At 27.8% G+C, this 13,835-nt stretch overlaps 1 protein-coding gene across 1 annotated transcript; it reads left to right on the top strand.

The window, feature by feature from the left end:
* Positions 1-2,221: 2,221 nt before the first annotated feature.
* Positions 2,222-3,805, top strand: LOC113363862 (transcription initiation factor TFIID subunit 9-like). Its single transcript, XM_026606348.1, has 5 exons — positions 2,222-2,447; positions 2,877-3,022; positions 3,211-3,354; positions 3,415-3,600; positions 3,686-3,805. Exons 1-5 carry the CDS (start codon positions 2,285-2,287, stop codon positions 3,779-3,781), a joined length of 735 nt encoding a protein of 244 aa, XP_026462133.1. The 5' UTR covers positions 2,222-2,284; the 3' UTR covers positions 3,782-3,805.
* Positions 3,806-13,835: the final 10,030 nt, after the last annotated feature.

Below are 13,835 nucleotides of genomic sequence, written 5' to 3'. Positions count from 1 at the left end.
GTTGTAAAGTTCCTTTTAAAGCATTCTTATAAGTCATAAGCACCTGTAATAAGAATAAAAATTTATTCTAAGGATATACATCTGAAATAAGATTTTATGTTTTTTACTACTAGACAAGTAACATTAAATATGTATATAAATAAAAATGTATAAAAATATGTATAAAAATAAAAAGCGTGAAGAGTAGTCCATGGTTTTAACTTGACATCATTTCCAATTAGAGTAAAGCACTCTATGGTTTATGATTTATAAATCTAAATTTTATCTATTTTTTTCTAACAGAATAAATTAAAGTGCCTAGCACAAAATTTTCAAGTTGTTCACAGTCAAAAATTTGCGTTCCGGTTAAAAATTATACAAAACTTTAAAATTCAAGAATATATACTAGTTTGTACAAAGACTTCGTTTAAAAATCCATGGATAGATCTTTAAATATTTGATAAAAATAAAACGACAAAAACGTTGTTTAAAAACCCATTGATATATCTTTGAATATTTGATAAAATAAGAGAGCAAAATCTTTTGTTTAAAAATCCATGAATATTTGATAAAATTAAAACGGCAAAAACTTTGATTAAAAAACCATGGATAAATATCTTTATAATTTGCCTCTATAAAGCCATCATTAAACCAAATTGAACAAACAGGATACAGCTATGGGGATCAACTTTCAACTAAAACGCTTTAATAATTCAAAGATTTCAAAACAAGTTATTAAAAGAAATTTGAAAAACCAAAATATGTTCCAAATTGACACAAAGCACAGGCACTAGCACAGTTAAGAATGAAATAATAGCTTTCTCACACAAATATAAAAATCGTTTAGTTGATCACCCAACTTGCTCGCCAGAAAACTTCAGAACAACTCTACCAGGGCCAGATTAAAAAGAAAATTTCTTCTGCATTAATCAACAATAGATAAGACCTTCGACTGAAAATGGTCAGATGATTTGTATTCTGCCAACGCCTTCAGATTTACGTCATATATTTTACTTCTAGTACTATAAGTTACTAGTACAGGGCGTTTTATTTTTATCAAATATTCAAAGATATCATTTTTATTATAATTATTATTTTAATAATTTTTACAACTGTTCTGGAACAGACGTAAAAACGTTAAAAAAAGGTTAAAAAAAGATATCTTTGAATATTAGATAAAAATAAAACGCCCTGACGCTTTGCTGTGCCATGCTTATTTACATTTATGTATACATCGTATTCAAATATTGTCTGTGCCTAGGCTTATTAACTTCCCGAAGGACATTTCAAGCCATTCTGAATCGAATGAGACCAAATTTGGAAAATGCGTGTATGTGAACAGATTTTTTGCCGTAAATCGACGTTTTCTCAAAAACGGCTGGACCGATTTCAAAAATTTAAAAGCCATTCGATGTATCTCGATGAGGACTGTTGTTTGTCAGTTTTGTGCGGCGATCGGCCAAGCCGTTTCTTTATAAATCGCAGAAAAGTGAAAAATATTTCGTCTACGTTTTAGCCCGCAATTCTGAATCGATTTTGAAAATTCAAAAACCGTTCAAAAGATATTGGTTGGAAATCGTGCTGATTAGTTTTAGGTGAAAATCTACCGAGCCGTTTTCTTATTGTAATTAACTGTTGAAACAAAAATTGAAGCCGATTTTCATGGAACTTTTTCTGGGCCATATATATCACGATCTTATAGAACATACTGAAATATTACGGCCTTACGACAAGTAGTTCAATTTTAAAAATTCATCAAAGTTTAAGAAAATGAGCAGTTTATTTTGACATTTGTTAAAATTAAAATTAGACGATTTACTTTGTATAACGATAAAGTACTTGGTCTTAATGAACATACTAAACAATTAAAGTCCTACAAAAAACTGGCTCATTTATAAAAATTATTGATTTTTGAAAATTTGCTTTTAAAAAATATTCCGACCGGGTTGACGTGTTCGATTTTTAATAATGTGTAATAAATCCACTTCGAATACTTTTAACTACTCTCAAATTAATTTATCTATCATGGATTAAGTCGATTATTTACACAAATCGGGAAGTTCATGTAACTTGCCTGAAGGCAAAATACCAATACCAACTAGTTTATCTATGCCCTGTACATTGATGTAGACTCAGCTCATGCAATTATTGACAGATGGCACTGACATCATGACAGCCGAAGTTTGACATTAAATGCAATGTTTAAAATTCTGAAGCGCTTAATTTATTTCGAGTCAGTGTTGTTTTATTTATTAATCCAGATATATTATGTATATACATAAATAGTGCTCGAAAAACAATAATAATGACTGATAAAAGTGATCGGGAAAAATCCGATAAAGTTAATATAAGCAATCAGGTTAAACATGTACCTAAAGACGCCCAAGTTGTTGTTGCTATTTTAAAAGATATGGGAATATCAGAATACGAGCCTCGAGTTATTAATCAATTGTTGGAATTTACCTATCGTATGTATATTTTTTAGACTCAAACAAACTTTAACCATTACAAACTGTGGTTATCAACAAACATAACCTAAACAAGTTTCATTTATTATAACATTGTATAAAAAGTTTAAATTCTAGGTAAATTTATTTTGTTCGATACGAATTGAATTAATAGTCTCTTATTCAATGGTTATCTATCCATGTATTAATTATTTAGTACAAATTCAATTCAATTACCGAACTCATTGAATCAACTTGGTAGATATTATTGAACTTATAACATTTACAAATCAATGGTTAATTATTTAATAAATTATTAAAAGTAATTTTAATTTGCGATATCCCATACATCCAATTTTTTTTAACACATTGTCCACCAAGTATGAAAGCTATGTATTATATCAAACCATAATAATTTTTATATTAACTTTTTTAATATATTGTACAAAGGATACGTCACATGCATTTTGGATGATGCTAGAGTATATGCAAATCATTCTAATCATCAGAACAAAAAAAGTATTGACCTTAAAGACGAAAAGCTAGCAGTACAAATGATTGCGGAAAGAGCTTTTACAACACCACTACCCCGAGAAGTAAGTTTGATGTGAAGCGATTAATGAAATTTGAAATTTATGATTTCTTCAAAAAAAATCTGTATAATATTTATTAAGAATTAAAATAGTAAAATAAAATAGAGTGAACTAATATATAATACCAATTTCAAGTAAATACTTTAGTTATGTATGTTTAAATACTATACTAATTAATATATATTATTAAGACACTTATAGAGATGGCAAGATCAAAAAATAGTACTCCTCTACCACTTGTGAAGCCTCATTGCGGTCTTCGATTGCCTCCAGATCGATATTGTCTTTCTTCTTGCAATTTTAAATTGCGTACAAATGTACTAAACACAAAAAAAGTAAGTTAAAATGTCTCAAAATATTAGAACTTCTTTTACAGATAGTTTTTTTAATTCAAGGCCAAGTCTGAAGCACGTAACATAAATAAAGGTGCATCTAAGAATTCAAACTTACTTCATGCTTCAATAAAGAGGCAGCCTGGCCAAACAACTCTGCCAACTACGACCAAAATGCAGACTGTCTCTGTTCCAAAGCCAGTATTCAAGTTCAGTGCAAATCAACCTCAGCAACCTAAAAATAAACAGGTGAATTATTATATATATATATATATATATATATATATATATAATGTAATATAATATAAATAATATTCTTTCTATCTTTCAACAGCCGATTAAAGTTGAAGTAAGCTCAGAAAATATGAATCCAGGCCAAGTTAATACAGCCAAAAGAAAAAGAGAAGATGAAACTGATATTGTCATATGATTATAATTTATATTGTTTATGGAATTAATAATTAAAATTTTACAAATTTAATGTTTAAATATCTCTATTGAAAACAGATAGTTCTTCTATATTTTCTTTCAATATTTATTTGAATATATAGTATTTTTGTAAGAAAATTTATGTAAAATGTATTTTGTTTCAATTAGCTATTCTTTAATTAAAGTTATGTGAATATTTTTATTAGTGATATTTTTATCATTTTTTTTTATTTCTTATAAAATGCTCCAGAAAAAATTAAAACTATTGTGTTAATTCTTACTACCATTTAGAATAATAAGAATTGTGTACCTAATATATATGATTTCAATGTTAAACAGTATTAGCAGAAAACAATTCCTGGTCTTTCTGACAATTCTATGAACAAATAGAAAAGTATTTTATACTTCATAATTTTTATCCGAATTTATAATAAAAAGAATTTTATTTTCAAATTCAAATCCAAATCCATTTATCATCTGAAGGCATTTTTTTAAACTTTGCAGGCCATATTTTTTGCTATGATGTGATATAATGTGATTTACAAGAAATCATAGAAATTAATTAGTGAAAGTGGCATTTACCCTTAAGGCAAGTTGCATAAACTTCCCGAAATGTATAATAATTGACTAAAACCAAAATTGAGCATTAGATATTCAGATAAAATTTTGAACTTATTATTTCTAAAATAAAGTTTTCACTTTCAATTATATCTTAACATTGCAATTTCCAATTCAATTTTTTCAAACACAATTTAAATTATCTGTAATTATATTAATTATATTGTACTAACACTGGTTGTATGTCCAAAAATTGTAGTATGTTTACTAAAATTTTAATGAATTGACAATGTTTTACTCATCACATCACAAAAGCTACTTTTGACAGGAATTTTTGCAAACTTAATGAATTAATTTAAATACATAAATTAGATAAATTTTTAAAATTAAACTTCTTGCCGTAGGAACTTAAAATTTTAGTATGTTCTTTGGGACCATGATGTCTAACAATATAAAAAGTTTCATCGAAATTTTTTGTTTCAACGGTTAATTCCAAAGAAACGGCTCGGCCGATCTTTGTCCAAAACTGATCAGCAGGACTCCCAAATAATATCTTTCCAATAGTATTTGAATTTTGAAATTCTGTTCAGAATTTTTGGCTAAAACGTGAACAGAAAATTTTTGGCTGGTTACAAGGAAACGGCTTAGCCGATCGTATAAAAATTCTAACCGATGCGAGTGCTTATAAAGTTTTATCGAATGGTTGTTAAATTTTTGAAATCGACTCAGCCAAGCTTCATAAAAATTGTCTGATTTTTTTTTCAATAGTTAATTACAAGAACACGTGTGGATTTTTACCAAAAACTAATCAGTATCTTTCCCAACCAATATCTTTCAGACAGTTTTTGAATTTTTAAAATCGATTCAGGATTGCAGTCAGGCTAAAACGTGGACGAAATTTTTTTCGCTTTTCTGCTATTAATAAAGAAACGACTTGGCTTATCGTCGTGCAAAACTGACAAACACTAGTTCTTATCGAGTTACACTTTTTCCAAATTTGGTCTCATTCACAATGGCGATTGAGAAAACATAAAATGAGCAAATCGTGTTTGATGAAAACAATTGTTTTTCTTTTTTCTTTCAAAACTTTTCCTTTGGATAATCAACAAATAAAATTAATGCATTTAATTATGTAATACAGGAGTAAAATATGAACTAAAACTAAATATATAAGCATAACATTTTACAGCACATAAATATTTATCGCTTTAATTTTCTTACTTATTCTCATTTCTATATATTATTCACAATTGTGAATTTACCCTTAAGGAAGTTAATTACTTAAGTAATTAACTTCCCTTAGGGTAAGTTATAGTAATCGCAAAAAATATAAATAAAAATGTTTATATATCTTTACGTTTCAGAAGTTTCTGAAAATTTTGGCGTAACTTAGAAAAACTGGATGTATGTGTGTGAGTGTTTATGTATGTGTGTGTGTGTGTGCGGATACAAATTTTTGTCGTCGATTTTGCGAATACGGATTAACGGATTTAAATAATTCAAAAAACCTTCGATTCGTGCTGATTAGTTTTTGACAAAGGCAGGTCTAGCCGTTTCGGAGTTACGGGGCAAAAACTGCCAAAACTGGTATTTCAGTTTTTGAGATAACGGAGCGTCCGATTTAAATAATTCAAAAAGCATTTTACTTGTATTGACGAAATGAACAACTGGTGAAATTTTTGTAAAGACAGGTCCAGCGTCTCCGAAGATCCAATAAAAAATTGAAAAATAATGCCATTTGGTGGTCAAAACTGAACATTTATGTACATCGTATTATCAGAAATTTTATAAAGATTGTAATAATAAGTACAAATTTTGTGTATATTTGTATGGGTTCCGTACCAATGTTTAGGCGTTGGACGACTACGCGGCGCTCACGCGCTTTGTTATTTCGACTCCAAATCAGCTATGCAGTGCGATTGCTTAAAAAAATTATCAAAACTTTCAAAATAATTCGAAATACAAAAAAAATCAAAATATAAATAAATCAAATTTTTCAAAAAAGTTATTTTTTTTTAAATTTCAAAATTTCTCAAGAATCTAATTTTTTCCAAGTTTTGCAAAGTTTTTTTTAATAAATTAGTTTTCGGTACGGGAAGTTCCAGCAATTTGCCCAAAGGCACGATGCCGTACACCACTAGTTTATAATAGATTTCCTAATCCTCTAGCAGCAGTTCTGGACCTACCCCCGGCAATCTTCCAGCAACCGCCGCCGTCAAACGAGTTTCCCCGCACGGAGGCGCGTGTCCGCGTATACAAAGCGCGGTGTCCGCTACGAAGAACCCAGTGTGCCAACAATATTTGCAGAGTTAAGATGTTCACATATAAAAAATTGTTTTCCTTCCACTCATTATCGGTGACCACTAAGGAAACGTGCGATTTTCCTTATTATCTCCCAACAAATAACGAACTGTGTTTTGTGTATTTTATTTTGTTGCATGGTACTGTCTTTATAGATTAAAGTGCTCACTTGAACTATTTGTTGTGATAGATTTAAAAAAGTGTGAATTTTTCACCATGGGTGCAACTAAGCATTTATTAGTTTTTGTGATGACTAGTCTGACTTTGGTAAGTTTTTATTTTTTTAAAAAAGGATTGTAAATAATTGCATAAATTAATGCAAAATATATTTGTTAATATTTTAATAATTATGATTTTTTCATAATTTAAATTATGGTTGTATATATGTAATGAATAATTGTCTGATTTTAAAATTAATATTAATTTTAAAAACTAAATTAAAATAAATTCTTACCAAAATAATATTATAATCATTTTTCCAAGAAGAAACAAATTATTCTGAATAATATAGACCTTAATATACTTATTATTAAACATACACATGTATAATAATAAATGGTCTGCCCGAAGGCAGGTCCATGGTGTGAGAGCACCAAAAATCAATTATTTTCTTGCCCTTCCTTGTTTATTATTCCCATTACTATTCACTTTTATGCATTTTTCTTTAAAAATTTTTGCTTTCATGTTTCTCGGTCTTCCCAATCCTTTTAATCCTAGTTCTATTCTACCTTTGACATCCTTTGGGAAGCAGACTGGGTCCAATCCAGTTTCTTTTCCTTTGCAGGATCGTGTCCAGTAGAGTTTTTACATTCATTACACGTATATTATATATAATTTAAAAATAAAATCATTGAGAAAACATTGTGCGATAAGGAACAATATTTCTATTTTATTACTTTTTATTCACTTTTGTGCATTTTTCTTTCCAAATTTCTGCTTCCATGTTTCCTGATCCTGTGCTTCGGCTTTTGGTTTCCTGAATGTTCTCTTCTTCCTAATCCTATTAGTCTTTTTATTCTACCTTCGACATCCTGTAAGAAGTAGACTGAATCCAATCCAGTTTCCTTTCCTTTACAGGATCGTGCCCAGTAGAGTTTTTACATACATACACACGTATACATGGCCGGTCCTACTTTGAATGCAATGCATGAAAAAATGCGGGCGCACGCCTTAGGGGGCGCCAAAACGAGATTCGGATATGAAATGCATAATATACGGTTTTCTTTTACTAATCCTGGACAATATTTTTCAATTTTAACTTTAGAACAACAAAACATATACTTCGGTATTATGATATCAATTAGGAAAAGTTTACTATGCAATTTTAGACATTTTAATAAATGAAAAATTAAATTAAAGTAATCCAACATGAAGAACCACCAAGCTCTCTATGATTTGCTCAATATAATAAATGGCATAAAAACCCCCAAAATAAGTAAAATGTTTCCAAACTCAAATATTAATATTACATATGCGTTAGAAAAAATGAAAATTTGAGAATATTCTTGCAAGCAATAATGAACAAACTGAAATTTTTGGATGTACGAAAATGTATGGATTGAAAATAAGAATTTAAAAATAATTCGGTAGTGCGACAACGATAGAAGGCACTACAATTGGATTATGAGCACCCGCAAATCGGCTTCATCTTCTATATAAAATTAAAATCAATGTATTTTATGCACATTTATATTATATCTAATTTTTGTGTACTAAATCCAGATTTATTTAAAATTATTTAAAAAAATTAACCTAAATGTTTATATAATTTTTATGATAAATTGTTCAAAAAGTTAAAATCATAGGTGGGACGCGCCAGAAAAAAATTAGCTTGCGGGCGCTGAGTACCCCAGGACCGGCCCTGCACGTATATATAATTTTTTTAAAAAAATCATTTTGAGAACATCGTGCGATTAGAAACAATATTTTTATTTTATTACACTGTATTTGAAATTTATTTTTTAATGCGTTCTAAAGCACTCAATGCAAACAAATAAAGCATCTAAATAAACGTTATTCTTGCAATTGCAATTTGAATATGCTCTGAGTCATTATATGATGAGTTTTCTTTATAATAGGAAACTAAGCCCAATTGAGCTTAAATACCTCTATTTTAAGAAAATTTTGTAATTGGTAGGTACATGTCTATCAATATATGGCAAAAGTTTAGCATTTAATTAATTTGATCATATAATAATAATTTTATTATAATAAATTATATATATAAATATTGAACCTCTATTAATACTATAAGTCAAAATATATTTAAATTGGTAGTAATTCTTACAGGTGTACGCACATATAACAAATAGGAAAATTACCACACTAATCACTTCTAAACTTTGAGAGTCGAAAGCTCTACATATCAATATTCATGATAGCATTATCCACATATATATAATATAATATTTTATCTGCAAGGCTTTCGCTTAATTTGGTGAGAAAAATATTTTTAGTCATTGGGCCATCCACTTACATTTTTAATATAAGAATTTGTTCATGATATTATAGAATATGCAATATTGAAATTCCGTAGAACCATGTAATTTCCTTATTACCAGATTACCTTCTTCTTCACTTCATTATTTTAAAATATACTTATCAATGAGATATTACGTGATATGTCTATCATTTCAATTATAACAAACATTTCACACAAGAACTAATTATTCGATATCATTCTATTATTTTACGATACTGTCCATCATTAACTACAAACATACCACGAAATGATTGATTGGTAATGGAATATTTTTATTAGAACTGTAAATATTATTTTGTCGTTTGACGGATGTAAATTTATATAATGATGATCCAAGATCTGATCTGACAAGATTCAAAAACATCCATCATTGGAATGTTTATAAGACGAAATATTTTTGCTATCAATGAAATTTTTGATAATCAATAAAAACATATAGTGAGATACAATTATCTTCCCAAATTGTTTTAATATTGCATTAATTAATATTGATAAGAAGAGCTTTCGACTCTCAAAGTTTAGAATTGATTAGTGTGGTAATTTTTCTATTTGTTATCTGCATTGTACACCTATAAGAGTAACTACCAGTTTAAATATATTTTGACTTATAGTATTAATAGAGTTTAAATATTTATATACACAATTTATTATAATAAAATTATTATTAAATAATCAAAGTGAAATATTGATTTTAATAAAATACAGTTTCATACACTTGGCTTGTATTGTTGATTGATAGAATTTAAATATTTATTTTAGTATTTTAGTATAGCAACATGAGTATGTTTAAGAAAATTTACTCTATAACCAAAACGAATATTTATAATTTCATTGGAATTGGTTTCTCTGTGCTGGTCTTAAAAAAGAAAATCATATTTTCATATATTGCAACTTGATCTTTAGCTAAATTAATTAACAATTTATAGATGATAGACACGGATAAGAAGCGATCTTGAAGCTGATGCGTTTCCTATTTATTAGAAAAGAAAATTAGCAGGTGAAGCATAAGGATAGCGAAAGTCTTCGTAGGAATTATTTTGAATTGTATATTATCAAAGAATAGAAACCGGTCCTTGCATTAACAGAAGGGATTGTAGTAAGATTCGCATTCTTCAGCATTAAAGACTAGTTTCACGCATATATTTTATGTTTTTCTTTTGCTCTTCCGCTCTTATAATTTATGATAGTTCCTACGCCAAAGAAAAATTAGAAGAACCTAGTAACCAGCAAGAACACTTTCCTGACTACATTTTGCATTTTTAAGTCCACAAACTAACAAAAAAAAAATTAATACTATTGGGACACAAAATGTAGATTTGTGCCACTTTTATCTTCCTTAGTCGTAATAAATTGTCGAACTTTAATGCTTAAATCAAAAACAGACAGAGCAAAATTATCAATACCTCATTTGTGATGGTGAGACATACAACAAGAGCGCACAATAATTTTGTTCTTTAAAACAATGCCGACAGATAATTTTTTTTGTTTAAAAACTGTGAACAGAAGAGAATTCTTCACTCCGTTTTACAATATCTGTTTTTTACTATTATGTTTTTAAATAGCGATAAGAACTTAAGAACCTATAAACTGCTGTGATGATTTTTCTTAACAATGTGGCGTTTTCAGAAGACAAACCAGAAATGGCTTATCTCTACTTTATTATTTCAATTACTCAATTAGTGAAGATTTTTTATAATATCTAATAAAACCAATAATTCCAATGAATTTTGAAGAACAAATATAATGGTAAAATAATTAAGCTTTAAAATAATTAATATTGTTAATATTAACGTTTAGATAGAGCGCAATTCAATTCAATATTAAGAGCTAAAACTTTCAGAGAATTATTTTTTATCTATTTGGAACCATTTGAGCCCCATAGGAGCAAGGAAATTCGAAAATGATCATTTTAAGGACCACCCTAATATATATATATATGTCCATATATATATATATATATATATATATATATATATATATATATGTATATATATTTGATCTTGCTTGGCTATTAGCACGTTCAGTTAGTTTAAAATTAAAAAACTTTTGGCTATGTCCAATTATGAGAATCTGATCGATTGTATTAATATTTGTGAAATTAAGAGTAATAGTCATAGATAAACGAGTATAAATGGAAATAGTACACTTTATCATACATACGAGTATGCACGCTCGACATTTGTATGAATATAGAGGATTAATATTTAATTGTAAACATATTAAAGAATGCACGTATGCACGCTCGACATTTGTATGAATATAGAGGATTAATATTTAATTGTAAACATATTAAAGAACACGAAAAATATTATTACTATCATTATGAAAATAAAGTAATTAACATTTTGAATCGACAGAGCGTATCGTTTGATTAACATATGCAATAACGATAATAGAGATGTAGTGCATAGAAGGCAAAGAAAATTGAATAGTCGTTTTGCTCGCCTGATCAAAAACAGTTAAACTATAATATGATTTCATTCCTTTGTATCTGAGGTATGTTAGATACCATTATGATTCCTCCTGAATTTCCGCTATGCATATCGCCTAAGAAACGAACGATGCACGATACGAGACGACCCAGTGCAAACAATATGAATGCTTTGGGAAAAAGTCAGTTTTTATCCGATAATTAGAACCCAAAAATCTTCTTTTATTTAATATTTCTCATCTTCGACTTAACGATTAATTGAATAAATTTTGAATGTATACGTTTTAATAGGTAAGTACAATTTCTTGCATTAATATTCCTCTTTACTCCGCCTCATGCACTTTGTCCATAAAGAAAAGTATAATATAAAATGTATTACACAATTTTTATTTTTTATTATTAATAAATAAAATTCTATAAATCTCAAATTAATTATAGCCCATACTCATATTAATTAATAATACTAGATACAATTTATTATAATTAAATAATCAGAAATATTGATGATTCTTCAAGTTGATCTGTAAACTGTAGTGCTTGTTTTAGGCATAAATTCATAAATAAGTCAGAATATAGAACAATGATCAACACAAATGACAGCAATGCATTAATTCATTTTCTACTTGTTCTTCTAAATTAGTTTAAATTATTGGCTTGGATGTATTTATCAAATCTACCAAAAAATTATTCAATAGTCACGCTAAGTTATAAAACACGCTAAGTTATAAAACAAATGGAATTTTACCCATGTTTTTTTCATAGAAACTTCGGTCGGGGTGTGGTCTATCATGAAGTTAATATTAAAAACTAGAACTTTCAGAAATTTTTTTTTATCAATTTGGAAAATTTGAGCCCCTGGGAACTCCGTAGTCCATATTAAGGACTACCCTAATATATATATATATATATATATATATATATATATATATTTAATTTTATCAAATGATTAAGATTTAAATAAAATAGTTATGTATTATTTTACACTACTGTTCACTTGCAAAATTCGTTAATATTTTCTCATACAAAATCTTGTACCTATATAAATAACCAATTAATGATATGATAATCCTATACTAATCGTCTCTTATGATCTTAAACCATTTATATGTTTTTTTTCGCTATTAACACGACTATAAGATTTCAGCACATGCTAATCCGCGTTAATGAACGTTTAATTGGCTGTAGCGTTGAACTCTGACTCTTGTCGTTTAATGAATTAGGAATATTTTCACAGATAAAATCTATAAAAATCGAAGTGTTGACATTTAATATAACAGTAAATTTATATCTGCAATCTGAGAGAATGTACCTTCATAAAAAATGAATAACCGTATCAAATTGCTGTGTAAAAAATTATCAATAAAACTGTAAAAAAATATTTAATAATACCTCGATTCAAAATTAGCGTGTTGATTATTTTTCCGAATTTTGAAGCGTATAAATATTAAATCGTATAATATATATACAATATATATATATATATATGTATATATATATATATATTTATATATATATATATAAATACCTACATAAACATAAATATATATATTATACCTTGCAGTTAAAAACTAAAAGTTTGATGTTTACACTGAAAATTATATAGCGCTAAAAAGATATTATTTTTCATAATCTTCTAAAAATAATTATTTTAAAAATTGTATAATATAATTAAGGTTTTATTTTAATAGAAAAGTGGAATAAAATTTCAGTGAATAAATTACACTAGTGTTTCATGAGAACAATTATTTGAACAAATTAAGGTTAAAAAATAATTATACTGCATTTTTTCTCTGGTTTGTTTAAATTTTATTGGTTTATTGTCCATTTGTACATTTTGTCCAAATTTATTAAATTTATAATAAATGTGTATATCATATTTGATATAGATCATTTAACATCTTTTTACCTTATATACAAAGTTATTAATTTATTTATTAACTTGTCGTAGGGTAGTTATAGTAATTGGCCGAAAATCGAAAATAAAAATTTTTGCATTTCTCGACGTTTTGAAGGTTTCTGAAAATTTTGGCATACCTCAGAAAAAATGGATGTGTATGTGTGTGTTTTGTATGTCCACATTTTTTCGTCCACGTTTTCGGGCGCACGTATCAAACGATTTGAATGATTCGAAAAGCAATCGATTCCTATTGATAGGGAGATATGCTGATTAGTTTTTGGCAAAGGCAGGTCAAGCCATTTTGAAGATACAGAGCTAAATGTGCAAAAATGGCAGTTTTTGAGAGAACTAAGCATCCGATTTGAATGACTTTCTGCTTGTTTTAA

This window comes from Ctenocephalides felis, unplaced genomic scaffold (assembly GCF_003426905.1).
Source record: "Ctenocephalides felis isolate EL2017-DRISC unplaced genomic scaffold, ASM342690v1 CF-g0.4_SCAFFOLD_00845, whole genome shotgun sequence".
Taxonomy (NCBI): domain Eukaryota; kingdom Metazoa; phylum Arthropoda; class Insecta; order Siphonaptera; family Pulicidae; genus Ctenocephalides; species Ctenocephalides felis.
This window is presented reverse-complemented; position numbering and strand designations above follow the sequence as displayed.

Coding starts and splice junctions, on each gene's coding strand:
- LOC113363862 (XM_026606348.1), top strand. CDS start 2,285: ATGACTGATAAAAGTGATCGGGAAAAATCCGATAAAGTTAATATAAGC. Junction 2,448..2,876: donor ATTGTTGGAATTTACCTATC/GTATGTATATTT, acceptor TATTGTACAAAG/GATACGTCACATGCATTTTG. Junction 3,355..3,414: donor ATGTACTAAACACAAAAAAA/GTAAGTTAAAAT, acceptor TTTTAATTCAAG/GCCAAGTCTGAAGCACGTAA.